Source organism: Alternaria burnsii (assembly GCF_013036055.1).
Source record: "Alternaria burnsii strain CBS107.38 chromosome Unknown 744, whole genome shotgun sequence".
NCBI lineage: Eukaryota > Fungi > Ascomycota > Dothideomycetes > Pleosporales > Pleosporaceae > Alternaria > Alternaria burnsii.
This window is the reverse complement of record NW_024066119.1, coordinates 103,640-129,447: the sequence shown is the minus strand read 5'-3', so window position 1 is coordinate 129,447 and position 25,808 is coordinate 103,640. Positions and strand designations below refer to the sequence as shown.

The following is a 25,808-nucleotide window of genomic DNA, read 5'->3' as shown; positions in this document are numbered from 1 at the left end:
AGTCGTATATCATGAGACTCAAAGCCCAGGACATGGTGTATAGGAACAGTGGTTCCACGAAGCAAATGGTCGTAAAAGTCGTGAATGCCGAAACGTGTTGAAATGTAGACAAGAGATAAAATCAGAAGGAAATGTGAACACAAAGAAATATGAGGGAGCGAAAAGATGGCGTCTAGGTCGCCTCGAACCGTTGCGTTCCGATTGGAGAGTGCCTGAGAGATGTCGAGGTGCCATGTTGTGTGTTGCTTCTGAAAAGACCGCTCGCTCAATGCCGCGAATTCACTGGAGATAGAGGCCAAACCGCCTTCTAGTGTGGGAACCGGCAGCTGACCACCCAAATGCTTGCGCGAGTGTTATCCCATTACCGTCTGGCACGCTGAGCTGACATGGTATGCGCACGCTGGATGCCAGGGTTGGGATCAGCGTAGTTGCCGCCAACCGCGCCACCCTCCATGGTCTTGCGCCTCTTGAGGCCGCCCATGTCGTCGCCTTGGACACTGTCGGGGCGGTATGGGTCCTGGTCTTCGTCGTCGCGACCGCGTTTACCCGAGTTGTTGACTCCGTTTGTAGGAGGATATCCCTGGCTGGGATATTGCGATACAGCCCCAGGTCCCTGGTAAGCGTCGTGAGCTGCGTTGCCGTTGGGACCACCTCGGGGGTCACTCATAACATTGTAAAGATTGCTAGAGGGTGGTGCCTGGCGCTGCGGCGTGGGGTAGCCCGAATTCCATTGGGGCTGGCCTGTGGCTGCCGACCGAGGCGTGGCTCGTCCGGACCCGTTCTGATGAGGTGATCCTGTCATCTCCGGAGAAAGGTGAGCGTGGTCGGGGTGCATGGCACCCGGAGCACCGTTGGGAGTGTAGCCGTACGGGCCCCTATTTCCGTTGTATGGAGCGCTAGAGTGAGTGTACTCATTGTCGTGGTCATGATCTCCCTCACTTCCAGCCTGGGGAGGAGCCACCTGCTCACTTCCCTGTGGCATCATTCCATCAGCTGGCTTAACATCGCCCTCATCTGGTACATCGCTGATGCGGGATGGCGGTGCCATCTCTGTCTTTGGGTAAGAGCCGTCTTGACGGTATGCCATCATGGGCTGTCCTTGCGCATATTGGCCTGGTTGCGAGGGTGGTCCCGAGTACAAGGGCCTGGAGCCATCGAAGCTTTGACCAGAGGCGTAGGACATACCTTGCTGAACAGCGCCAGGAGGAGTGCTTGCAGGTGTGGTTGGTACGGAGCGCGTGTTGCTCAGTCCGGTGTCAATTGACAATGGCTGACCGCCCTGAGCATTTTGAACGTTGCTACCGTTCCACTCATAAGAGCTGCCTTGGTTGCCCATGCCCATGATGCTGGAGGCACTTGTAGGAGGAGTGGGGAAGGTGTGAGCTCGGTCGATGCCTGGACGACCTGACGAGGGATGTGGCTGGATAGCGTGCGGTGGCTGAGACATGGCAGCACCAATGGGGTTGCTCATCGAGTGATGATGATGGAGCGAAGGAGGTTGCGACGCCGCCGGACCCGAGAGGTATCGCTGATGTGTCTGCATCTGGTCAGGTCTTCGGTTGCGGTCAACAGCAGCCATGGCAGCGCTTCCTACACTTGCCCTCGTCTGGTTCGACGGATGGTAGAGCAGTGCTCCAATGTCGTGAACGAACAGAGGATATAGCTGCTCGGTGATTTTCTCCTTGTTTGCAAACTCAAGAGCCCGTTCGAAGGGAATCCTGTTTCGTGTTAATACGTATTGACCACCTTCAGCGTCATGGCACCTACCAGACACCCTTGAGATGCATCGGGCCAATCTTAACGACATGGCGCGTCTTTTCGCTCTTCAGTATGCCGTCTCGACGACCTCGGGTCATTCCCGCAACGTTTAGAAGCTTGGTGCCGTTGATCATGTGGTTGTCTGTTGTAGTTTAGCTTGCCGTTTCCCCAGAAGAACAAATCTGCGAGTGCATCCTACCTTCACGACGAGCAACGCATACGCCTTTCGCTTCGACCTGGAAGCATAGACTTCCTTCGTCCTCCCAGAGCGTGGCAGTTACACGAGGCTTCATTCCTGGTGGAGCGACCTGGCCAGTGTGATCGAATGTCTGAGACGGATAGCCCTGCGAACCAGCTAGTGATGACGTGGGCGCACCAGAGGACATGGCTGGAGGAGTTAGTCTAAATCATATGTTGCGTTTCGTGTCAGACTCACCCGGAAGCTGCAGCGTTGAAGGCACCATTGCAGGGTTCATTGAGGAAGACGCAGGGATTTGCGAAGGGACACCAGTAGGGTATCCGTACGGATATCCAGGCGGGCCTTGGCTGTACTGGTGTTGAGGTTGCATCATTGAAGACTGCTGTTGTGGGTATGAGTAATGCGACAGACCCGAAGGGGGAGCTGAAGCTGGGGCGTGTGTAGCGGTAGCCATGTGTGATTGATGCACGTCAGCATACGATTGCATCTGGTTCATGCTGTTGTAGCCGCCTGGAGCAAAACCGTATCCGTCCTGGGTACCGAACGGCGAGCTCTGGACAGAATGCGCGTTCGCGGACTGAGGGTCACGGTTGAGAGACTGAGGAGTCTGCTCGGGGGACGGCGTTTTGAAGCCGGAGGTTTGACCGTTGATCGACGCCGCGTAAGATGTCTGGGATCCTGCGCTTCCACCAACCACTGAACCAGAGCTAATGGAGTCACCTCGAGGTGATGAGGAGTTGGACGAGGCGCTGGGATGCGACTGGATCTGGGGCAGGGCTGGCAGACGCTCGTTCGACACTGCAGGCTTGGGCGTGTAGTGGGACTGGTACCAGGTATCAACAGGGCCGCGAGCGTGGACCGACGAGATCGATGGGAGCTCCAGCTTTACGGTATTGGCGTGTTTTCGCGTGGACGTGGTTTGTGTTCGACTTCGAGAAGCTCTTCGCGAGGATGCTCGAGTCAGTCCTCTTGATAACCGAGCGTATGGCTGTGGAAGAGCAAGCTGTCGACGTTCACAAGGCTAGATTGCAGAATCTGCGCACGTAACCGACAGACGATAGCTTGCTGATGTTATAGATTGCCGCAGAAGGTTGACGGGACGAATAGTCTTCACCGCAAGTTAGTTGTTTGCTTCTCAAAGGTGAGGTCGGTCAACTGCAGCGGGAACCAACGAGACACGGCCAAACACGTGTGCAAACAAGACCGACTGGAAATCCAAATTGGAGGACGCAGCGAGAGCAGTCAAGTGGGACAGGTTGTGCCGAATTGTTCGGGGTGAGAGAGTGCAGTGTTGGTGATAGTGAATGGAGGGACTGACCAGAATGTATTGACGGCGGGCAGACGCGACGCAAAGCTCAAAGCAAGAGTGAAGCTGCGGGACGAAATCGAACGCTGCAAACAATGCTGGATTCTCAAAAAGCTAGTCGTTACGTCGTTGCAGTCGTGAAGCAGGGAAGCGCTGGTAGTCGGCAATGCTTTTGACGCTGGTTTTCAAAACACGCAAAGGTACGAATTGACAAATGCCGGCCTGGAAGAATAGCTGGATAGGGCAGTTCGGGCTCGAAACATGTGCTGCAGGGTTGGCGTGGGCGATATCGTCGTGAAGGGTCGTAAGGTCGTCGCGCTTCGTTAATGCGGGCCGAGCTGTATCGATACTGATAACCGCTGCAATTGCCAGAAAACACTACGCGCAACGCGCGTCAGTACTCGCTTGAGTGCACGAAAGAAGATGAATTGTGTTCAGTGTAATCAATAAGCGGCCGTCTATGAGAGGTCAACAAGCAAAGCCAACAGAAAGGCTTCTTCGCAGACTGCGGTGGGGAGGCGGAGGGTTTAGAGGCGGAGGTGGTTGGGATGGGACCTCTGATGCTAGTGCTGGACCAACCAGACAAGGCGACAGATAGGCGAGAGAGCTCGGAAAAGCCAGGCGGCGAGTCCGGCAGCACTCGAGACGGGCAGAGAAGAAGAGAGTGGATTAGACCCGGTTTACTCACCAAATTCTTCAACGAACGAACGCGAAGAGTGCTGGACAACAACGACGCTGGTGGTTTGCTTGCGTGTGGAGAAGGAAGTCGTTCTTGACGGCGGTGCTGCAGGATTCTCTGCAGCGCTCGACAGCAGGCAGGCCGCAGCTAAGAGGGCTGACCGAGACAGGCGAGCAACGCACGCCCCGCAGGATAGTCTGTTCGAGGTGGCCGCTTCTTTTGCAGACGGCGTGTCCAATGCTTCTACACTGTCAGTGCGCGATGGGCGTCGCTGGCAAGTTGTTCCGTAGAGACAAGCTGTAGCTGCGTGAACGGGCCGGCGCGAGTTTGCAGAAGCGGCTCAAAAGACAGGCGATGCAGTCGAGATGAAGCCGCAGCAGCGCGTGAAGCCAGAAACCGGTGCGCCCAAGGTGCAGCTTCTGTACTGTACCTAGAGACGGGTGGTGGAGATCTTCTGGGGACTCAGCGCTGCACACACACACACGAGCCGCCGCGAGCACACAATCTAAAATCACTTCGGGCTTGGTGGGAGTGTGAGGACACAATGGCATGGGGGTGGCCCGGCTTGCGCACCCAGCCTGGACCCGCGAGCAACAATCCCGTGAAAGGCAGGCCGTTTCGCTCGAGGCGCACAGACTCCACCTTGGAGCATGCTGACTGGGCTGATCCGCCGACGGTGCGGTTGACAAGGGCGCTGGATGGAGAACAAGATGACAGGGACAGGGCTGCGAGGCTATACCGCGACGACCACCATGCACGCAAGCGAGCGTACTGTGGTAGGACTCTCGTGCCAGCCACCACCCTGGCCCAAGAAACACGACAGCAGACGCACCGTCTTGCACGCTTGTTGCCACAGAAGCCTCTGGGGGACCGTGGGGAAAGACGGCTATTCCTGACCATCGCTCTTGATACAGTACAGCTTCCAAGACAGTGACGATGACATGACTGGCAAGGATGGTGGGCTCCAAGTTTAGCGGGCGCCTACTTTTTTTCACCAGTGTGCCGCTTCCTGAGGCATCGGATGGGCTCCCGATGGGGATAACACGGCTGAATAGATTGGGGCCATTCAGAGTAGCCGGAGATATTTGACGCGCTGCGCAGATACACCTAGTCAGTGATGAAATGATAGGGAACAGTCTGGCAAGGGCTGCAGGCTTTGACTAAGCTGCGCCGGACCGCGTTGATGCGGAGCATGGCCCAGAAACGCATCCCAACAAGCGATCGGAAAGCCCCAGGTCAAACGTCTGGGTCCATATCACGCACAGTCGGCTGGCGGTGCTGAGTGGACCGGCTGGCGCGATGATTTGCACTGCTGCGAGTCAGAGCGGGACGCTTGGTAGTGCTCACTGAGACGAAAAAGCAGAGAGAGACACTGCAGCACTGCCGGCCAGCCACGCTCGCTCTGAAACGGGCTCAACTGCCGCGGCACGCCCGCTATGGGCTGACCCAATTTCGTCATCTCTTCCTCCTTCACGGCGGCACTCGATGCTTTGGGCAGGACGTAAATGAGATTGAGCTTCCTGAGTGTCTCTCGACACCCCGACGCCGTGCAAATTCCCTACTCAGGCTAAATGGGCGCCTTCCAACTGTCGCAGGGATGCACCCGAGAGCGAGCGGGATAGACGGACGGTAGGCCGTGCAAGCCAGCTGGCTGTCTGGTCTGGTATTGGTCAGACGTAGTATGATTGGCTGTGTAGTCGACGGTATCGAATGAGACCAGCGTCTATCACTCTCACGAGCTTATCCACTCAACAGCCTAGACACGCAAGACATGAAGCGAGCATGTGAAGCAAGTGCAACGTGGAGACTCGAATGTGTGCGACAGCCATGTCATGTCCGCGGCGTCGACTATCGATGCTGAAAGCCCTCCACACTGCAATCGAAAGACAAACGTGCCGACAGTAACACAGGCTTAGGCTTGACGTTGGATGTGGACGCCGCAGGGTTTGATAGGATGTGTGCTAGTGGCGGTGAGTAGATGCGCTGGCGACGCTAGCCATAACCAGCCTTGCCAAGTCATGGTCACGCTTTCTTACTGCGCCCTCAACAGCCACTCGCACTACCGCACTGTGAGTGCGACTCAATATTCATCGTCGTGTCTCGCGGTCGGAATTTCTCGTCCCAGTATCCTGGCCTCGATCTAGCACAGTACCACAAGGGCACTCCTTTCGGCCAGCTGAAACAGCAATACGGCCAGACGCCTCCTTCGCCGCAATCCTCAAAGCGACGAACGCCCGGCGATGTCACTGCGTCACGGGACTCCCAGCACAGCGCACGGGAGAATCCGCCTCCATCCCTGCTCAAACCATGCGAACGGTGACAGCCTCGACTTTGGTACTCAAAGCAGGCCCAGCCACTTGACAGTTGGCACCTGTCCTGCCCATGTTATCGCCTCAGGCGCCAAACCAACTGTTCGCATCCATCTGATCCCCCTGCTAGCCACGGAGCGTACACTGGTGCTCCTACAACCAATCCTCCCCATGTTTCCTTGCAACATGTGGTCTGGAGTCTGGTCGAGAACAACATTCCCGCACACCTGTACCACTACTGATGGTATCAGATGAGGGCTGTCGGAGCATATCGCATCATCAGTCGATCCTAACCAACATTAGACAAACCATGTCAGGAACCCCACTACAGTCTGGTGGCACAATTGCTGGTGCTTGAATCACATTAATGGTAAACGGTAGGACTAGAAGCTCAAGCGACCCGCACCGTATTACCATGTGTAAGTCTTCATTCAAAGAGCTATGCGCACTATCTCTTTACTGAGGCGCAGTCACACCCTCGCCGCGTGGACTACCGTGTCTAGCAGATATGCACAGGTGTAAATAAACGTGCAGTGCAGCCGGCGCGATGTGGGAGCGGATCGTGGAGAAAGGCCCGCGCCTGTCTCTACCTCTCACTTGCTGACCACCAATAGACTGGCAATCGGAACCGGCAACATCAGCGTGTCAGAATAAACACAGCCTTTGACCGATCTGGACAATAGCCCAAAAGTGTCGGCCTCTCAGCACATGACAAACGTTCTATTCTCGATCCTCCGACAGGGTTCAAGGGAAGGGCGACTCCTGTTGTATCAGTCTTAGCCCCCTCGAGCATCGTGTTCTCGTGTAGTGGCCACGCAGTGGGGTCCGTGTACATTCCTGTCCAACTGGCAATAAAGCGCAATCTGGACTCGGGCCACAGTTCTCTGTATCCCCGGAGGAACGCGTGCCATACATCCGGTCTACATCGACTGACGAGCTGATCTCCTTCTTATTCAAGAACGTGGCTCTAAAGAAAACAAAAACCTTTTACGGTTTTCACGTTGGAGACCATCTCGAACACCTGTACGAACGTTCCTGCAGCGTGAGGCAATCCCGCGATGCGGCCGCGCTTGGGACAATCTAGCCGTCGATTGGATAAAGCCGCGTATGCAGCAAGCCGCACCTGCATATGCATGTGATGTAGGGTATCCCTGTGTAGTCTTAGCCAGGCCGGTGCCCCTCACCTTTCCACGATCATAGCTTGATCGAACTGTTGGAAGATGGCCTTCACGTGCGGTTGCACTGACAGTCTCACGTCTCCGCTTGATAGCACACGAGTGCGAAGCCACAGTCGTTGATACATTGAAGGATATCGAATTCTACCGCGACGGCCACTCTCGAGCCTTTGCTTCCATATTGATCAGCATCACATCCTCGCTCAAGCGTTCAGATAGGCGTCGGGCTACCAATCACCACCGGCCACGTCAGGAGACAGCAGAGCCGTTATCGGGGTATCGACGGAGCAAGTAAGCCACGACCGCTCCTTGCAGCTCGTGGGGTGTGATGTCCCTCTGTGATTGGTGGGTCGACACACTCACCGGTCTGGCTTCATGGGTTTTCGCCCCACCCCTTGTCACGCTCTATGGACGACTCGCTTGTTGCGACGTTCTCTAGCGTCTTTTCGATTACACTCCAGATGCTCTTCGATGCTCAACAAAGTTCGACAATGAACAATCAAAGTGAGGGGTTCATTGTTCGGTTGAGACGACTACCCGTTTTGCCGGCAACAATCACCTTCTACAAGCGAAGGCCTCACCGCTCTTCTATTCTTACGTCTCGGATCTTCAATGGTAAGCGGAAGCAATCTAAAAGCTTGCTGGCGAGCTAGGGTGAGGTAGACGGCGGCCATGCTCCCCTACTACGCCGCACGCTCAGTGTACATCCAAAATGCCGGCAGCGATACATTGAAGTCGTCACTCGAGTCAGGATGTGGACGGTAGGCAAATGTCGACTTCCGCCTCCATGCAGCATCTCAACGGCAGCCAAAAGCAGGTTGCCATCTCGCAGCAGCAGAGTCGCTTGTCGTTAGGGCGGCGTATAGCCCGCACGACATACCTGCGTGCGTCAATTGTATGTCTCGCCACAATTCAGGGTACACTACAGTATGCCCCACGCTATGAAGCGAATCGTGACTATCAATAATTCGATTTGAGGAACATACGTTCTAAGAAAGGTCTCAGCGCGACTATGCATAGACAGCGATGGATTCCCACGGGTGCATTCAACCTACCGCGGCGTTCTTCGTGCATTGACCGTCAAACCCAGCTGTACGGACACATAACGTCCCGGTATAACACTGCGGAAGCGGCTGTATGCACATTCGCATGACCGGTCTCAATATCGATGCGCCATAGTTTTCCCCTTGTTTATCCAAAGATGCACTTTCGCCGGGCAACAGGCGAACAGATAACGGGTGCACGCGCTATAGCGCTATCTACCAAAAACACGCCATCTACTGTGTCTACTCAATACCATGGCCAGCTCGCTAAAGAAAGCAAACAATATCACCCGCGATCTTGGCAGCGGGCGGCTGGATAAATCAGCATATTCGCTTAGAAGCATTGTCAATATACCTCAGCAGCATCGGCAATATGACGGTATTCTACAGATCGCGTCCGAGGGTCTCTGAGAGAAAGACTGGCGCGGTTTCCAGCACGTCCTCGTTTCCTCAGAGTCCTTGAGTCGCCTAGCGTATTCCGATAGGTAATCAAGACTAGCAGGTCATGCTGTCGTATCCGAGCAAAGGAAAAAAAAACTCAAGCCGACTTGCTTTTGGCCGAACCTCTAATCCGTCGCTATGCGAGCGGACTACGCACCGAATTCAACGGGCTATGACGCCCAGGCCCAGACTACTTCACGCCAAAGCGTTACTAGAGGTTAGATACGCGTCAACGGTGGACCACTCGCAAGATCCTCGAGCTTCTCCATCGCTATCCGAATACAACGAAAAGAACGTGCTCGACCAGCCATCCCGGGATACGCCGGGGTGGCTGGAAAACATGGGCTGATCCGTTGTGAAAATCTCTGCATGCATTGCGGGCCGAGATAAGTCGCGCTTTGATCGTGTCGCAGTCAACGGTCGTAGTTCATTTGATTACGTTGAAGTTGTTTGAGACTTGCGCCTGCTTGTGGCTGGGTTCGCATCATGCGAACCACGGTACCAGATGGCATAGCGCCATGCTACCATCGAGCACGCATGTAAATTTACGTCTACACACCCTGCGAACACCAATACTAGGTCTATGCCCATTGACCCCGCACCAGAGACGGCAATGTCGGATGTTGAACACCGACTTTCCCCACGCGTAGGGACTGTTCTGCCCCAAACGTACACGCAGGAAGTGCGTATCCACACATTGGGTCCCAAGGCTTTCCTTTGTTGACATCAACGAGATGTAGTGATTTTGGAAAACAACATCACCGTTGGCAGCTTCGTTCCAATTCGCGGAATGTAGCATTCTCCGATAACCTCGGCTTGCATTACGTGTCTCATTGCAACATCATCATTCTATACGGCCGGCTATTGCTTCGCCCCAGCACACTCCGAATCACTGTACCAGATCCATGAAACAAGCCTGGCTAAAGCCTGAAACACACAAGTTCTCAGTGTTTCTACTACGGTGAACCAGCACACTCCTCGTCCGCAATCTCCTGCGAACATGTGTTGCAGATCAAACACTCGATGTTGCAAACTAGACGATGTCATGTTCGAAAGCAGGACGGGTGTCTCCCTCCTGTCGAGTAATTTACGTGCGTCGCGGGTCGGCTCTGCAGATTTGACACGTTCGGTATGTGCTTTGCCTGCATTGCAGAGGCGTGCATGCGCAGCTTGCTCGTGTCAGATGTTGCAGGAACTATGCAGCGGCAACCTTGCTCGTGGAGGTTGTAAACATGTAGACGGCTGGCATCACGTGCAGTGAATTTACTTGCATGATTAATATGGCAGTGCGCACAGCGTGTCATGCCTATATCATTTACTGTTGCCTCTGAATATTTGGTCATATTATTCTGCGAGTGGCGGATCCAGTCCGTCCATCCTTAAACATGAGAGCGTGATGGTAACAGAATGACGAGTCTGGAGTTTTCCTGTACGTGATGTCTGCGGGAGTTTCGACTATTCGGGCCCTCATTCGACAAATATCAAGTTGCGCCTCCTTCGATAAGCACGAAACACGGGCAGCCCCGCATAATGTGCGCCTCAGCGCCTCCGCCCGTAGAGTAGAACTCCTGTGCTCTCTCATCTCCATTAGCAGGCTCGTAATTATAGTCATCGACTCTGCATCATCGAGCAATGATCATCACATCGATACTCTGTCTTGTCTTTACACATTTCTTCGTCGTAACCCCTTTCTACCAACTATTTCGCAACTACCTCTCCGCACGCAAGACTGGCTTACGCATCATAATCAGCCCAATCACCCCATATACCCTTCAATGGCGACTACTCACCAGCCTTTGCGGGTCGTATTTGCAACAGTATCGATGGTTTCGTGCCATCGACTGGACATGCTGTTGGCAAGACAATGACAGATTACATCAAGAGCTGGGTCTCTGCTTCATTATCGTGGCGCCAGGGCATAACGTACTATGTACCAGTGATCCGAAGACAATTGAGCATATACTCAAGAAGTGGAGGGAGTTTGTAAAGCCTGATAACGTTAATGGTGAGCAGTACAACAGATGTGAGATAGAAGTTGATCAAGAGACTTATTAGCAGTTATAGAGATTCTGGGCACTTTTGGACAAAATGTGGATACGGTATGCACCTTAATCTCCCTACATGAGCAATCTTTGTTGTTGTATTCATGTAGGCGTTAGTGTGAACTGACGTGCAAAGTCAAACGGTAACGACTGGATTCGCCATCGCAAACTTACAGCGCCATGCTTCAACGAGCGAGCCTCCGCCACTGTATGGAGCGAGTCAATGCGACAGTCGAAGATCATGATAGAACAATGGCTCTCGTCATCAGACGGCAAATGGAAAAGCATGATCAAGGATACCAGTACTTTGGCACTAAATGTCATCTCTTCAGTCGCTTTCGGGAACATCGAAGTCAACAAACCAACACCGGGTCACGCATTGTCGCTCCGCGACACGCTGGTGACAGTCATGAGTACCTCGATCTCTCCAACTATGGAGGGTATTCTGCCCTTCTTACAGTTTCCAATACTCCAGTCGCTACTGCCGAGCGATGTCAAAGACCTTTTACAAGCTATGCACGAGTTCCGACAATACATGGATGAAATCATAGTAACAGAGCGAGAAGCGATGACGAGCGGGCAGACTAGAGTATCTGCTCTTATCAGCACACTTATTGAAGCTAGTGGCCAAGTCAAGACTGGAAGTAGGGCGTCAAAAGCCAGACTCTCAGATACTGAGCTTAGAGGCAATATCTTCATCTTCTTGGTCGGTGGGCTGGAGTCTACATCCATCACTCTTTCGTATGCGATAGCTTTACTGGCTGTGCATCCTGATATTCAGGACTGGGTGGTGGAAGAGTTGGACGAAGTACTGAGTGACAATGTAAATAGCGAGATGGAGTATGTCAGAGTGTTTCCGCGGTTCAAGAGGGTCATGGCTGTCATGGTACGTCTTGATTTGTTGATCTCTCTTGCTATTCCAAACCCGCCACGTATAGTTGAATGCTAATGATGCTGCAAGTACGAAACGCTACGTCTCTATGGCCCTTCACCACCTCTTCCTCGGTCACCTTTTCCAGCTACCTTTCAGCCTGCCGTTCCAATGACACATACCAGCACAGGGGAAGGTACTGTGTCTACAATTCTACCTGCTAACACTCAAATCATGCTTAACTCTTGGGCCTGCCAAACCTCATTTGCAAATTTCCCTGATCCAATCACGTGGAACCCGAAGCGCTGGATTCAACCACATCTCTCTGAGGCCACCGAAAAAGCTCTTCCAGAGGATGTAGCTGCAGAAGAACTGAGACATCCAACGAGTGGTAGCGGTTTTGTCGCTTGGGGTACTGGGTCGAGAATATGTCCTGGAATGAAATTCAGTCAAGTGGAGTTTTGCAGTGTACTGGGTACCGTTTTGAGAGAAACCAGAGTGGAGCCAGTTTGTAGGGACGATGAAGAAGTGGATGCGGCCAGGCAGAAGGTGGTGGATATTCTAGAGGACTCGTGTGCGGATCCGCTGCTGCTGCATGTGAGACAACCGGAAAATCTGGAACTAAGGATTATCAAACGCTGAGGCGTATCGATGGGTTCGGCCTCGAGCTTAGGAGTCATTGAGTCTTGGCTAGTATATCTCATCGATTATAGATGGTTAATAATATGTATGCGTCAAACGATATTATATCAGTTCTTACCACATCTAAAGAAAAGAGCGATGAATGCAACGTACACTACCGAGGAACACGGCCTCCGCTAAGGTGAATCATTTGTAGTACTCCTCTCACGAAGTCTCGCGCTCCATACGCCTACGTTCCGACGAGTTGATCCCTTACCTTGTCTCGTCTCCGATATCCTCATCATCGGATCCAGTCGACTCTCCATCTCTTTGTCGCTCAACACGCCTTCCACAAACTTCCAGGTATCCGTCACGACGACGTACTCGACCTTGTCCCCAGTACCATGATGGCTCCACGTTTCCCCACCTAGCTTGCTTGTGCCTTTCCATTTCCATTCCTCTAGTGCCGTATCTTCGGCACTTAGGTATCCTTCCAGCCTGTTTGCTTGAAACATCTCGCCTTCCCTTCTCACGGGCAGCCTCCATTTCTTGTTTCGTTCGACTATGCGCATCATCTCTGCTTTCTTCCAATTGAGTGTTTCGTACTCAACCTTGAGTACGCGGAGTCCTGGGTTTCCTTCAAAATAGCGCAGCCATCCTTCATTCATACGGAGTGGTTCATTGTCCTCCCAGAACCACCAGTCTGAGTATCGGATGGTGATAGTAAGCTGAGTGGGCCGGAACTGCGGTACTGAGAAGAGATAGAAGAGCTGTGGTCCGTCTTCGAGCCAGAACATTTGCGTGAAGAAACGTACTTTCTGAAGTGATTGCGCTGCGTGTGGAGTCAGGTCTCTAAAGAATCTCTCGCACGCCGGGGTGCATGTGCGGCCATTGGGTCCGCGGTCTGTACCATGAATGTTAGTTTTGGCATCCACTCATAGAAAGAAACAACATACTAAACCAGAATGCGTACTCCAATTCTCTCAGAAACACCTTCTGGCCTTCCGCGAACGCCAATCTGCACGTGCGCAAAAGCGCACTACTTCCCTTGAGTGGTCCTGAGAAGCCGGGCCTGTACCAGTACGAGTCTTCCGGATATCCTGCTGCGTCGTCTTCATACTGCATCAGTGCTAACTCGAATATGTTATTACGGATCTCGCCTGGTAGGACGTTAAAGAGTGGGCTCTGGGGCTGGAAGTTGGAGGGTAGTGAGATAGGACTAGACATCATTGTGAGAGCTGCAGAGGATTATGGCTTAGGATTTATTGTGGATAAGAGTCGTCTGAAGGACATGATGAGTTTATGTACCGCAGTCTGGAGGTTGTAGTATCAGGTCTAGGCTGATGGTTGCCTGCGGGTAGTGGGGCTGATCTGATTAGCGGCTTTGACCAAGACGTGCAATCAATAGACACCCGCTCTACATAACAGCCGCAGACCCACAAGGTGGTCGAATGCAGAGATCCCTTTACTTCACTCAATTTCTGTCACGAACTCCAAATGTGGGATAACGAGTCAAATTATCTATCTAGTAGGACTCGTATGCTAACTGCCGATCGGCTGATTCACGCCGGATGGAGAAATGCGTTGTCATCCAAACGCAGCTTGTCGTGGCGATGGAGACCCGCGTTAGAAAGCGTCCTAAAAGTACAATTCTGCGCAAATGCGCAGCGTCATTGATGGATAGGGCCCCTGCCTCGCCCTATCAAGTCGCCCCCCTCCAAGTACCTTGGGGCGTCATGATGCTCTAATAAAATTAGAAGATGTGCACCGATCATGGTAGCTCTATTGCGCCGGGGGCGCAACCTGATACCTCAGTATCATCTTGTGCTCTTCTTTGAGCGAGTTCTCGTCTTTTTGCGGTACGACCTGACCGCCTGGGAGAATGACATCTCCGTTCATGTAGTATCGCGGTAAACCCGCGTACTGAGTACGGCAAGAGAAGTCATCGGGAGGGTACTCATGCTTGTAACCCTTCTTGGCCTTGATGCGCTTCAACCACTCTTTGTCGACCCAGCGCTCCTTTCCACCTGGCCCGGCCTCGATGCTCCAGTGACGCCAGAAGCATTTCGCGGGTCCAAACGGACACCTGACTTGCGAATTATCGCTGAAGTGATAGGCGCATAGGTTCAGATCCATCCGCGCTGTGCCTTTATATTTGGCATAGTCCAAGCGACCAGACTTGCGGACACCGCAGTTGTACTTCAAATCTTTTGGTGGCATCTTGCCCTGTAGGAGCGAATGCCACCTGGAGAAGTCTTCCTCGACTTCTGAGGCATGGACAGTGTCCTTGCTCTTATGTGGCGTTTTCAACGCATTCGCAAATGTGGCCTTCTTGGCCTGTTGCGTGTCTTTCTTCGACCGCACCTGAGTGAAGTCGTCGCCAGGGTTGCCTGCGGGTTGCGCAGGTGTTGCTGTGGATCCGAATGTCTTCGGCTGATCATAGCGATTGACATCGCTCCTAGTTGGGCGAGTAGCATCGCCTTCTGAGAGGGACATGTTGGCAAATCCAACGGTCACATCCTGAGGCTTAGAAAGCGGCTCGATTAGGGTCTCTTTGCGACGAGACTCTTGGGCGAGATACTCGGCCTACATGCTATTAAACAATTGCAGGACAGACTGCGCATCTGGTGGCGGTGGATTGACATTGGTGAAGTCAGCCCCACGGCGACGGCGCTGCGCTTGAAGCTCGATATCAACAGCCCTAAGGTCGAGTTGCTCGCGAGCCCAACCCCAGGCCTTACGCTCCCTCTCGCTGCTCTTAGCGTCTGGGTAGACGTGACCGGGATATTCAGCAGTATCATACTGCCGTCCAAAGTCGATGTCCGGCCATCGTGCTTTTAGTGCCGGGACTGATGCGGGTGGAAGCTCAGTAGACCTGAGCGGATTCAGAGAGCTACCATACGATGGCGGTACGCCAGTCACTGGGCTCTGCGCCGTGTACCGAAAAGGTGCCGTAGCACTGCTTGGGTTCGATTGGAACCTGTTATCCGAGGCGCTCGGAGCCACCATACTGTATGGAAGCCCGCCTGAGCGAGTATATGAAGATGGCGTATGAATCTTCAAGGCCGACGCCGCTGGAGCGTCGAAGCATGGGCTACCAAAAGGCAAGCCGCCTGCTGCAAGGGCGCTGCGCTCCGCATCATGGCTGGTCGGGCGTACAGCCCACTCTGAGCTGTTCGAAGACAAGCCGTTGTTTCGGCGATTGTGTTCAAGGTGACCCGAAGGTCTACCGAAAGAGAATCTGTCGTCAGACGAAGTAGGCGCGGTGCCGCGAGCAGAATACGAGAATCCTGCCATAGTCTCAAGTAGTTAGTACGTGATGAGAACAAGAAGCAAGACTTTTACACTTACAGCGCAATGTGGTTCTTGTTGTTAAAGTCTCCAGTGAGAGTGACCGTGAAGTCTTTCATGGTGAACACTAACCAAGGCTAACCCGATACGGACGCAAACGGTTTTTATGATATATCCAAACAAACCACACTATCTACTCACTCACAACACATACACCACCTACGCGAGACATGGCAGAAAATTCGCCTCAATCCAAAAAATCTCAACTTTCGGGCGACAAGCCCTTGACAAAGCACTATGACTGGGCCGATGAGGACCCAGACCCCCTCCCAGTCGTACGGGAACACATAACCGATCGATGGGACGACATCGTCGGCGACAAGCACGACGACCTGACAGATGTCTTGCCATATCTACGCGAGGAACGCATTCGCACATTGCGCGACTCGTCGCCGCAAGAAGTTTCGGCTGAGTCCGACAACGGATTGCCAGAACATGGCTACCTCCGCATCATCGATGCTATGCATCGCACATTCCAGCGCGATCACGCGCTTCACGACGATTACTGATTTTCATGTCTCAGCAGGACTTTGAGGCTGCTAGGGTGGATGCTGTAAAAGCAAGCTTACCGCCTGTCTTACTTGACACGATGCGCCATATGGCTGCTTATATCCTCATGTACGAGGACAAGCTTCTACCCGAAGAAGAAGACGCATTGTTTCCACAACTGCGTGCTCAACCCCGCTTGCTCCGGGTGGCTTTCAATGCAGCATACAACGTGAAGCTAGAGTTGCTTCGGGATGGTATCAACACCGATCAGCAAGATGGCACAAATGGTCGACTTCATGAGACCCAGCTTCAGCGGCCTACCGGAGATCTGCCATTAGGGCTAGACAATTGGTTCTGCTCTGTCACCAAGGGCGTAAAGTCAGCCGAAGACGACTTTGAGTCTGTAGTTTGCGAAGGCTACTTCGACCCACGATAGAGCAGCTGTTCAGCGCTCATAGCAGCGATAGCCTGCTGATAGTACATAGCGGACAATGAACCGATCTTCCACACAACTTTGTTCTATCAGATTCGTGACCTTGACATGCTTTGTGTTCGTACAGATAACTTGCTGCCTGACCTACACGCATTCCACAACCATGAGTCCGCCTGTAAAGACAAGTCGCGGGTGCAGTGAATATGAACTCGCAAGCCAGCAGCTAGGTAAATTCTGCGCGAACGATGCTTTTGGGCGCAATGCAAAAATCCCGAGTGGTCGCAGAGCTGGGCTGTTATCGTGAAGAAGTTTGTACAAGCTACAAGTTCATGCAGAGAACTCCACACCATACCGTGGTAGAAGCCGCCATCACGTAACAATAAATAGACGCAGCTCAGAACACAGCCAATACACGCGTGCTAAATAGTAACCTCTACATCCCGGTACCATAGTATATTTTCCCCCCATCCAGGAACGTGGATCTTGTATTGTAGCCTAGAGGTCTTCGCCATGGAATCGCATCTTCGAAGTTCTCTATGGTGCGGCAAATACATCCGGTTTGGACTTTGGGTCTCGTTCTTTGGTACAGTGTGCTACGAACATGGGAAAGTGCGTGTTATGGGGCAGCTGAAGCGCAGCAAAGACCTTCTTCCCACTTTATGACTGTTCAAGCTTGTGTATTACGGTACTGTAGTTAGCTCGCTCGAGTGCCATATAAGAGAGAAATCCACGCTCCCTTCCTTCTAAGCAACATTTCACTCTCATACCACTTCGCAATACTTGTCTGCATTCTCTTCAAGTACCAGCATTACCAGAACCCTGATAAACCTGAACGAAGTATCAACACAAGAATGTCTACCTTTACACCATTCTCCAGGCTCCCCATGGAGCTCCGCAGTCTCGTCTGGCAAGCGAGCAAGCCCACAACAGCAACCGTCGAATTCGACGAAGACGAATACCAAGTCACAAGCATCTCACCACCATCCGCCCTTCTCACCACCTCAAAAGAAGCGCGGGCCACAGCGCTATCGTTTTCTCTCCAAAAATTCCCCATCTGGGGCCCAGAAGACTGGGAAGATCTGGCCATAGATCCCGAGAACACGATTTTAGAGATCGTCATCAGACCATCAAAGTCCGCCTCCCTAAACATCACATGGACCGATATCTGGGGTGTACTGGGCGACGCACTGCCGGCCACAAGCCGCCTCCACATCGTATGCAGTAAGCCTGAGCGACTAGCCAGGCTGTATATGGCAGAAGAAGCAGAGTACCTTGGTGTTGGCCAATCCTGCGTCGAAGGCGGTTTGTTCAACAACACCGAAACCGTTTCGAGTGAGCGAAAAACCCGTGAATCACTACACGCACACCTCACGGTTACTGCTAGCAAGCATACCGTTGAAGAAATCGATCAGAACGCCTCTGAAAAAGAGGTTACTGTTTGGAAGATCACCGACCAAGACACTTTGGACGACTTTGGGCCTGAGGCCAAGATCTTCACCACCAGGGGCTTAGCGCGCGTTGAGGTCGACAAAACCTCAAACCTGTCTGTAGAGCAGCTCCACAATGCCGCGAGGACCTTCGCTCTGCCTGCTCGAGAGGGGATGGAAGGGGAGGTGTCAGAGGAGGTATCAGGGGGCGAGGAGGGAGAGGTGGTAAAGTCACGGGTGGAGCTGACTGAAGATGCTGTTGCGAAGCATCTGGAGGAGTGTGCAAGAATGTGGGCGCCTAAGCCAAAGGACGTCAACTGGGACCCGGAGGGCAGCGTTTCAGCCGAGGAGAACGACGCCGTCTGGAAGTGGCTTACGTAGTAGTCTCGCGATAGTTTTGGGTTGGCCTTGGCAAGAGAGAATTACATGACTTCTGGCTAAAGTTTGGCGCTTCGATTTGACACTGGTACGCGATGCGAGATACTCCCTGCACCATCATTGGCCGTGCTTGCATTTCGTCTAATAGCAGTCTGATTCGAAACACCTCATCTTCTGATATCGTGACATCTCTTATGTCTACACTATCGGGTTGTAAAACCTGAACCTGTTCTCTGGATCCCACTCATTCTTCAGCTTGGCTAACTTCGTAAGCCTAGCATCATATCCATACATCTCGGGCTTACTCTCCTCCCCACTAGCGTAATTCACATAGCAGTGTCGTTTTCTGTTGCTCTTGTCAAGGCCAGTATACAGCGCATTGCGCATCGCACGCGTATATACATAGGCGTCTTTGGTCGTCTGCGCATCATTGCCAGCCCACCACAGCACTGGAGACGCGAGGATTGGATACTCGCGTTCCTCGGGTGGCATTGCCGTGGAAGCTGTTTCAACAGCCCGTACACCTTGCATGCCGTAGTTCTCCAGCAAGGTAATGGAAGTATTAAAGCGGGGATCGGCTGTGATGTTACCGAATATTGTGAATGCTTTACGGACACCTTCAAGATCCCAAGCAGGTAGCGAGACGCCGGCTCCTGCAATATTCTCGTTCCTCGTACAAGCTTGGCTTTGAAGATTGTTTCCAGTCACCGTATAAAGCTCTACGTAGTCGACGTCCGTCGATACTGTGGTCGATACTGGACCGAGCGCTTTGAAACGTAAGGCGTATGGTTCAGCTTCCGCTTCCGTGCCCTCGTATATTACATTGTATGCGACGACCGGCTAGTGGAGAGTAAGCACCTGGCACTATGACGTGGGACCGTCTTACATTGATGGGATCGACAGCAGGTATCCTCACGAACACTCCTGTGAGCGCTAGCTTCGCGGGACGTTTCACAGCCGGCTCTTCAAACTCGTTGATCAGCCGGAAGAGCGCCTCAACCTTGTCGGTCGTGAAAACGAGCGAGTAGACAGTCCAGCTGGAAGGGATATCGTAGGTCTGAACCTCAAGGCTAGTCACAATGCCAAAATTATGTCCTGCTCCTTGCAGGGCCCAGAACAAGTCGGCATTGGTTGTTCGAGAGGCTTCTACAACTTTTCCGCTAGCAAGAACTACGCGCGCAGAAATGAGACCGTCTAGGGAATAGCCATGTTGGTTCTGGAGCAGACTGTGACCGCCGCCTAACAATGGACCTGCAACCGACACACATGCCGAAAGCCCAGTAACTGGCAACGAGAACGTTCAGTATGTGTACGTCTGCAGATATAGGCGTGATCTCACCTGCATACTTGCCCAAGGCGAATAACGAGCGAGTGATTTCGTGTTGCATTGTTCCGCCCCCGACCATCGCAGTTCTGCCATTTTGGCTGAGTGTTGTAGTGTTCAGCTTCCGCATGTTAATCTGGATACCATAGGGCAGTTTATTGAGCGTTTGAGTCCATCCATGGCCCCCTGTCACGGCCAAAAACGGGATGTTGAGACGACTGGCCAATGCGACCGTTGTTTGCACGTCGGACTCTGTCGCTACCTCAACCACCACGTTGTAGTCGGGAGATATGCGTGGAGAAGAGCCACGGACTTGGAGATCGTTCCAACGGGCATCCCATGGGAAGGTGACGGTGGCAGCTTCGGATAGGCGCAGGTTTAATGTAGATACTGCGAGCTTCAGATCGTCTCTTTTGCACGCAGATGAGCTATGGACGACACACAACAGCCAAGCTGCAACAGTAGAAAAAAGCATAATGGGCGACTACTTGTACTGACGCTCAGATGGGGAGTGTAGAACGAGGAGAAGAAGATCTCTTGAGATACTGGGGACAAGACATGCGTGTCGCTCTTTGTATTGGATTAAGCCTCACAAAGCATCTGACAGGTGCCGACCGTGGGCCAGACGGTACCTTTGCTGCACTGCAAATGTCGGTAAACGGATCACGGACTTCAGCCCATAGTACAACCGTGTCGCTACCGTATTATGTCGCTCATTCGACGATCTGGAGTAAAGAATGCGGACGGGCGCACCAGGGTGCCGTAGTGGCGGAAATGTCTTTCGGTGATTGTATCGCTTTTGTGCAGTCATACTGTTGCGACCGTTGGATACAGTTAGTCTGGTTGTCTGTGTAATGAGCCTGTTAAGCTGATTCGATGCCTGGCGTGCAGGAGCAGGAAGGCGGTAGCGTCCACCTGCCGGGCGTACGCGAAGAAGCTGCCAAGGCGGCACGGGGGCGGCTCTCCATGGACCGTCAAGAGGAACTCCATTCCCCAACAGCTCACTCACAACCCGTTTTTTCACCTCAATACCGTTACGATATTGATAAGTCAGAAGGCAAAAGGTCGATGCATACAATCTCATTGTGTCGGCACTGGAGGCATCCCACTGTACGCCGCTCAAAGCATCACATCTTGCTTAGCCACAGAGCCTGTGGCAACGGAAATTACATGAAGACATCCTACGATGCAAGCCCTGGAGAATGAGATTTGGACCATGGTACTGGCTTATCGTCATTGGCCTTGCGGATACTCACCAACAGGACATGGTGCTCTATCAATGCAATGTCTGTCTGTCCACGCCGTAACGATTTGCATTCAGAACACACGCCACTCTCCAGGTTAGCAGTACGAGGAGCCTTTTCAGACACTTTTCGTTTTGATTCGGAGGACCAAACTTACTCTCAACCGAGCTTCTGTATTAGCTTTCGCTCGATGGCATTCACGCAGCAAGGTTCAATGATAGGGCCATTGGACTCGACGCTCGAGGCAATCGTATTCATAGCTCTCGCAGGCATGACATAACGTTTGGCAGAGTATCTCTCATGCGCGTGGTATATACTGACGCTCACAGGTCTAATGGCGCTGAACTCCTGGTCACTATCCTTCTCACCTTCAAATAGTGGTCTGGCAAATACTTCTATTGCTTGCTCATAGCCACGCTCGAGAGTCTGTCCACCAGATCAACGTTCTCCTTGTAGGACCTACTGCATAGCTTAATGCTTATGGGGCAATCGCAAGTATTGGGCTGCATTGAGGTTCGCAACCCTCAACCAGCTACGCAACTCTGTCAAAGGCTCCAACTGGACAAGCTATGGTGTACAACCTTGACCAAAGATCACTGAATTCTTCCTACAAGATCGAAATCAACATGAGCGTAACTTTCCGATTGCATGAAGTCGACTGCCCGCGAGGCGACAAGCATTCGTGCAGATTCTGAGTGGTAGCAGCATTGAGAGAGAGCAGATGTCGATATGCAACACAAGGCCTATGGGGCCATGACGCGCTAGCACATACATGCCTATGCATTCAATCGAGTTGACGCTTTCAAAGTGCGTCCGTTACAGAGGTCTTCCGGGATTGAGTTCACAGGCAGAGGAGTACGAGCTTGTGTGGTTCGAGTACACAAATCCATCAAACCACTGTTCCAAGCCAGCTTACAATAGCCTCCGCACACTCATCAGGCGCCTCTTCAGCCCCAAAGTGTCCAGTTCCGTTTCCTAGTCCATGATTCTCGATCCTTACGCCCTCACCAACCCACTCCCTCCACACATCTGGAAAGTTGAATCTGCTACCAATGCCCGCCTCACTGTACAGCAACAAAACCGGGACTCCAATCTTCCTCCCTTCTGTCTGATCTTTCTCCTGTTCCTTAACATCCGTCGTAGCGCCCTCCTTGTAGTCTTCGCAGCTTGCTTTCAGCGTATGTTCCTGTGCGAAAAAATCGCCATATACAGTCAGTGCTTCATCAGCCTTTAGCTTCTCGACACCCGTGTTGCTTTTGCCCGACCAAAGCAAGATCATTTCCTGACACCAGTTGGACGGCCCAAAAGCGGCGATCATACGTGTCGCCAAATCCACGTTTGCGAGCAACGGCCAGTGGAAATACCCCGTAACCTCCTTCGCCGCAGTCGCTGGGGAAGCAAAATGTTGCCATTGCGTTGAAGTCGGGACCTGGTATGGTCAGTATTTCGAAATCTCAAACAATGCATAGGGTTGCATCATACGATATCGATTAGACAAACACCAAGGATGTCCAGTCCGTCTACCCCGCTGACGGTAAGGCGGTGCGCAACTCTCGCTCCACGATCGTGCCCGACAAGCATAATCTTCACGTCCCTGTCTTTACTCTTACTCTTCTTGACCTCTGTCTTCAGCGCCTCGAGTACTGCCGTTCCAACACTCAATTTATCGTTCCGCTCGATTGGTGGACTAGCGCCATAACCGGGCAGGTCCGGAACGAAGAGCGGTGCCTGGGATGGAAGCTGGGGAATTAAATGTCGCCACCTGGTCTCGTGTCAGTCTACACCGTGGGGGTATAGAGAGTACAAAGGAGCAATCACATGTAAGCTGACTGCGGGTAGCCATGGATCAGAACAAGTATGGGATTCCTGTCGTCTGCGTTTTCTAGAGAACGCGTGTAACAGCAGACTTTCTCCTTGTTTACAATCGACTTTGAGAGGCCGAGGCTGCTTAGCTTGGTGTCTTGGATCTTGAGGGCAGATATAGATGTCATGGCTGCGACGTAATACGTCTAAATTGAGAAGGTGTTGCTAGAGACCAGAGTATCGAGATGAGAGGTGAATGGGGTCAGCAATTGGTGTACTTTGGCAAGTTGTACGGTGTAAGGCAAATGTCACTTCCCACGTCCTTCCGTACTGCGGAATACACGTTGGGGTGTACGCCAGACCGAGGTATGACGCAATTACGCGACATCACGTGGATCGACGTTCAAAAAGCTTCAGTTCGAAAGCTAATAATTGTTCTTGGAGAGACAATCTGACAGAGTCGGCATGCCTTATATCTTTCGAACTACCATATACACCCTCAGGTGTGCCGTGCAGTATACCAGGTCCTCAACTTGAATACCAAGAACGCCATCGCTATGCAGAAAATATACTAACCTCCCCCTTTTGATACATCATTGCTCTCTTGCCAAGATCATCTTCTCACGCTCTGCCTTCCTTCGGACTGTGCCCTTCTTTGTGTGCCTTCTCTCGTTCTCTTCCTTCCTCTTAAGGGCCTTTAGCTCCTCGTTCTTGATCTCGCCAGCCTTCTTGACAGTCTTGGGCAGATGCCTATGTCTCTCGATACGCTTAATCTCTGGCATATGCTTATATCGCTCCTTGAGCGCTGCGTCATACTCAAGCTTCTGTCGTAGAGCGAAAGACTTGACGCCCTGTCTCTCGGAAGCCCTCGCTCTCCATAAACGGACGTTACCGTCGTCTGAGCCGCTGAGTACGTAGTTGTTGTCGGGACTCCATGCGACGGAGAAGACGCGCTGCATCCGCTTGGTGTGGTAGACGTCCCGGGAATGGCCCTTTTGTCGCTCCCAAAGTCTTACGGATCGGTCGTAAGAGCCCGTGATGAGCTCTTCTCCAGTGGGAGAGAACTCAATCGACATGACTGCCGCAACATGTCCTTTCTGTTTGTTGTTAGTACCTGGTCGTAGTCATGGCATGATGATGGCAAGCTTACCAGGACTTGCAGAGCCCGCTTCATGTTGCGCATATCGAAGATGTATCCGTTATGGTCTTCGGACGCGACAGCGAAGTTGTAGGCCTCCATAGGATTCCAGGAGATGCAATTTGCCGGGAAGTTGAGCACAGTGCGGTGTAGAGGAGAGTTCGTTCGGGCGTCGTAAAGAATGACAGCGCGATCAGTTGCGCACGATGCCAGTATCGATGTTTCGACCTGGTTGAACTTGACGTCGGTGATGGTATCAATGGCCTGTCACACAGTCAGTACATGCGTTGAATTCACCGGGCATCGCGACCTACCGATGGCCACACAAGGCTCGAGACAGGAGCTCCGGACGTCCTTGATGTATCGTATATAGAAATGACACTAGATCCAGCAGCGAAGGTAGGCAGCGAGCGGTGGTGCGAGACGGATGTGAAGGCCGAGTTGCCGTGCCATGTCGCTTTCGGCGGCGATTTGGATGACTGTGCATATGGTTCGAACAACTGGATCTGGCGGTCTGATCCGCACGTTATCAGTTTCTTGTCTCGGGTCCAGCACATGCCCTTGACCAGGTTTTCATGCGCCTGCGCCTGCCATTTCTCCTCCCTGCTCGTAAAGTCCCAGACTTTGACGATGCCGTCTCCACTTCCACTGGCAAAGTGCTCGAGCGAGTTGGGGTCCTTTGCGAACGAGTACACGCCGTCTACATGGCCAGGCTCGAAATCGCCAAGGAAGGGCTGCGCAAACATGCGCTCAACTTTTGTCGCATTCAGGGCTCTGGTGTATTCGCGCGCGCGTTCGAACGGGTGGAGGTTGGGGTCCAGATTCCTCGTGACTTTGGCGACATTGGAGCCGGGAGCCTGTGTAGACGCCGTGGACCGGCTGAGGGCCTTGATCTTCATTTTCGTGGGTGTCCAGCTCTCGACAGTCGCCGCCGCGAAGTTTTGGCGGGTCTTGAGGATTTCTAGGCATGGGCGGGGCCCGCCAGCCCCAAAGACGTTAGCGTGGCGGCGCCGGACACAACGAGGAAGCGAATATTGCACCCATTTTCCTCAACCTCGAACCGCGACCAAGTACCCATCACTAACCCGGACAACAGCCAAAATGAAGTTGTGAGTGCCCCGATACCCACGAATCTCTCTGCGATGCAAATTGGCGCCCGCGATGCGTTATCCTGTGCCCGGGGCCGCCATTTGCTGCACCCTTGAAAATCCACAACATGCGACAGAGCAGCTGCTAACACATCCTCCAGCCTCAAGGTCGGACGCGTTGTCGTACGTTGAAATCGCTCGATCCAGCTCCCTCGCATGCACTCACAGTCCGCCTAGATCATCACCAGGGGCCGCTATGCCGGAAAGAAGTGTGTGATCATCTCACCACTTGACAACGGCACCAAGAGCCACCCCTTCCCCCACGCGCTCGTTGCCGGTATCGAGACCTACCCATCCAAGGTCACCCGCCGCATGTCAAAGACCAAGCAGGCCAAGAAGAGCAAGGTCAAGCCTTTCGTCAAGCAGGTCAACTGTATGTGGACATGAGGACGCAATCCCTGGGCAGACGCTGATAGACGCAGACACCCACATCATGCCCACCCGGTACACCATCGAGCTCGAGAACCTCAAGGGCGTCGTTTCCGCCGACACATTCAAGGAGGTCTCGCAACGGGAGGAGGCCAAGAAGACCGTCAAGAAGGCCTTCGAGGAGCGATACCAGTCCGGAAAGAACAGGTGGTTCTTCACTCCCTTACAGTTCTAGGCTTTCCTTCGGTTACGGCTGGGCG

The 25,808-nt window shown here is 52.9% G+C and overlaps 9 protein-coding genes across 9 annotated transcripts; 5 read left to right on the top strand and 4 right to left on the bottom strand.

Annotated features, from left to right (window-relative positions):
* Positions 1–361: 361 nt before the first annotated feature.
* On the bottom strand, positions 362–4,594 carry GT037_008512 (apses transcription factor; the record flags this gene model as incomplete). The annotated part of the gene is made up of 5 exons (XM_038933559.1): positions 362–1,718; positions 1,768–1,900; positions 1,958–2,146; positions 2,195–2,780; positions 4,580–4,594. The coding sequence occupies 5 exons, from the start codon at positions 4,592–4,594 to the stop codon at positions 362–364; spliced, it is 2,280 nt and encodes a 759-aa protein (XP_038783524.1).
* Positions 4,595–10,542: 5,948 nt separating this feature from the next.
* Positions 10,543–12,465, top strand: GT037_008511 (cytochrome p450; the record flags this gene model as incomplete). The annotated part of the gene is made up of 4 exons (XM_038933558.1): positions 10,543–10,915; positions 10,975–11,009; positions 11,089–11,838; positions 11,914–12,465. 4 exons carry the CDS (start codon positions 10,543–10,545, stop codon positions 12,463–12,465), a joined length of 1,710 nt encoding a protein of 569 aa, XP_038783523.1.
* A 176-nt stretch (positions 12,466–12,641) lies between these two features.
* GT037_008510 (uncharacterized protein) lies at positions 12,642–13,674 on the bottom strand (the record flags this gene model as incomplete). The annotated part of the gene is made up of 2 exons (XM_038933557.1): positions 12,642–13,348; positions 13,401–13,674. 2 exons carry the CDS (start codon positions 13,672–13,674, stop codon positions 12,642–12,644), a joined length of 981 nt encoding a protein of 326 aa, XP_038783522.1.
* A 552-nt stretch (positions 13,675–14,226) lies between these two features.
* Positions 14,227–15,854, bottom strand: GT037_008509 (uncharacterized protein; the record flags this gene model as incomplete). Its single annotated transcript, XM_038933556.1, has 3 exons — positions 14,227–15,030; positions 15,088–15,685; positions 15,796–15,854. The coding sequence occupies 3 exons, from the start codon at positions 15,852–15,854 to the stop codon at positions 14,227–14,229; spliced, it is 1,461 nt and encodes a 486-aa protein (XP_038783521.1).
* Positions 15,855–15,965: 111 nt separating this feature from the next.
* Positions 15,966–16,304, top strand: GT037_008508 (uncharacterized protein; the record flags this gene model as incomplete). Its single annotated transcript, XM_038933555.1, has 1 exon — positions 15,966–16,304. One exon carries the CDS (start codon positions 15,966–15,968, stop codon positions 16,302–16,304), a length of 339 nt encoding a protein of 112 aa, XP_038783520.1.
* Positions 16,305–16,384: 80 nt separating this feature from the next.
* Positions 16,385–16,720, top strand: GT037_008507 (uncharacterized protein; the record flags this gene model as incomplete). Its single annotated transcript, XM_038933554.1, has 1 exon — positions 16,385–16,720. The coding sequence occupies one exon, from the start codon at positions 16,385–16,387 to the stop codon at positions 16,718–16,720; it is 336 nt and encodes a 111-aa protein (XP_038783519.1).
* Positions 16,721–17,568: 848 nt separating this feature from the next.
* GT037_008506 (uncharacterized protein) lies at positions 17,569–18,525 on the top strand (the record flags this gene model as incomplete). The annotated part of the gene is made up of 1 exon (XM_038933553.1): positions 17,569–18,525. The coding sequence occupies one exon, from the start codon at positions 17,569–17,571 to the stop codon at positions 18,523–18,525; it is 957 nt and encodes a 318-aa protein (XP_038783518.1).
* Positions 18,526–18,720: 195 nt separating this feature from the next.
* GT037_008505 (u3 small nucleolar rna associated protein) lies at positions 18,721–24,930 on the bottom strand (the record flags this gene model as incomplete). Its single annotated transcript, XM_038933552.1, has 10 exons — positions 18,721–19,362; positions 19,409–19,806; positions 19,862–20,330; positions 21,418–21,516; positions 22,007–22,519; positions 22,573–22,852; positions 22,909–23,083; positions 23,519–23,990; positions 24,044–24,295; positions 24,346–24,930. 10 exons carry the CDS (start codon positions 24,928–24,930, stop codon positions 18,721–18,723), a joined length of 3,885 nt encoding a protein of 1,294 aa, XP_038783517.1.
* Positions 24,931–25,132: 202 nt separating this feature from the next.
* On the top strand, positions 25,133–25,783 carry GT037_008504 (60s ribosomal protein l27; the record flags this gene model as incomplete). The annotated part of the gene is made up of 4 exons (XM_038933551.1): positions 25,133–25,140; positions 25,281–25,302; positions 25,357–25,552; positions 25,602–25,783. 4 exons carry the CDS (start codon positions 25,133–25,135, stop codon positions 25,781–25,783), a joined length of 408 nt encoding a protein of 135 aa, XP_038783516.1.
* Between the last annotated feature and the right edge of the window lie 25 nt (positions 25,784–25,808).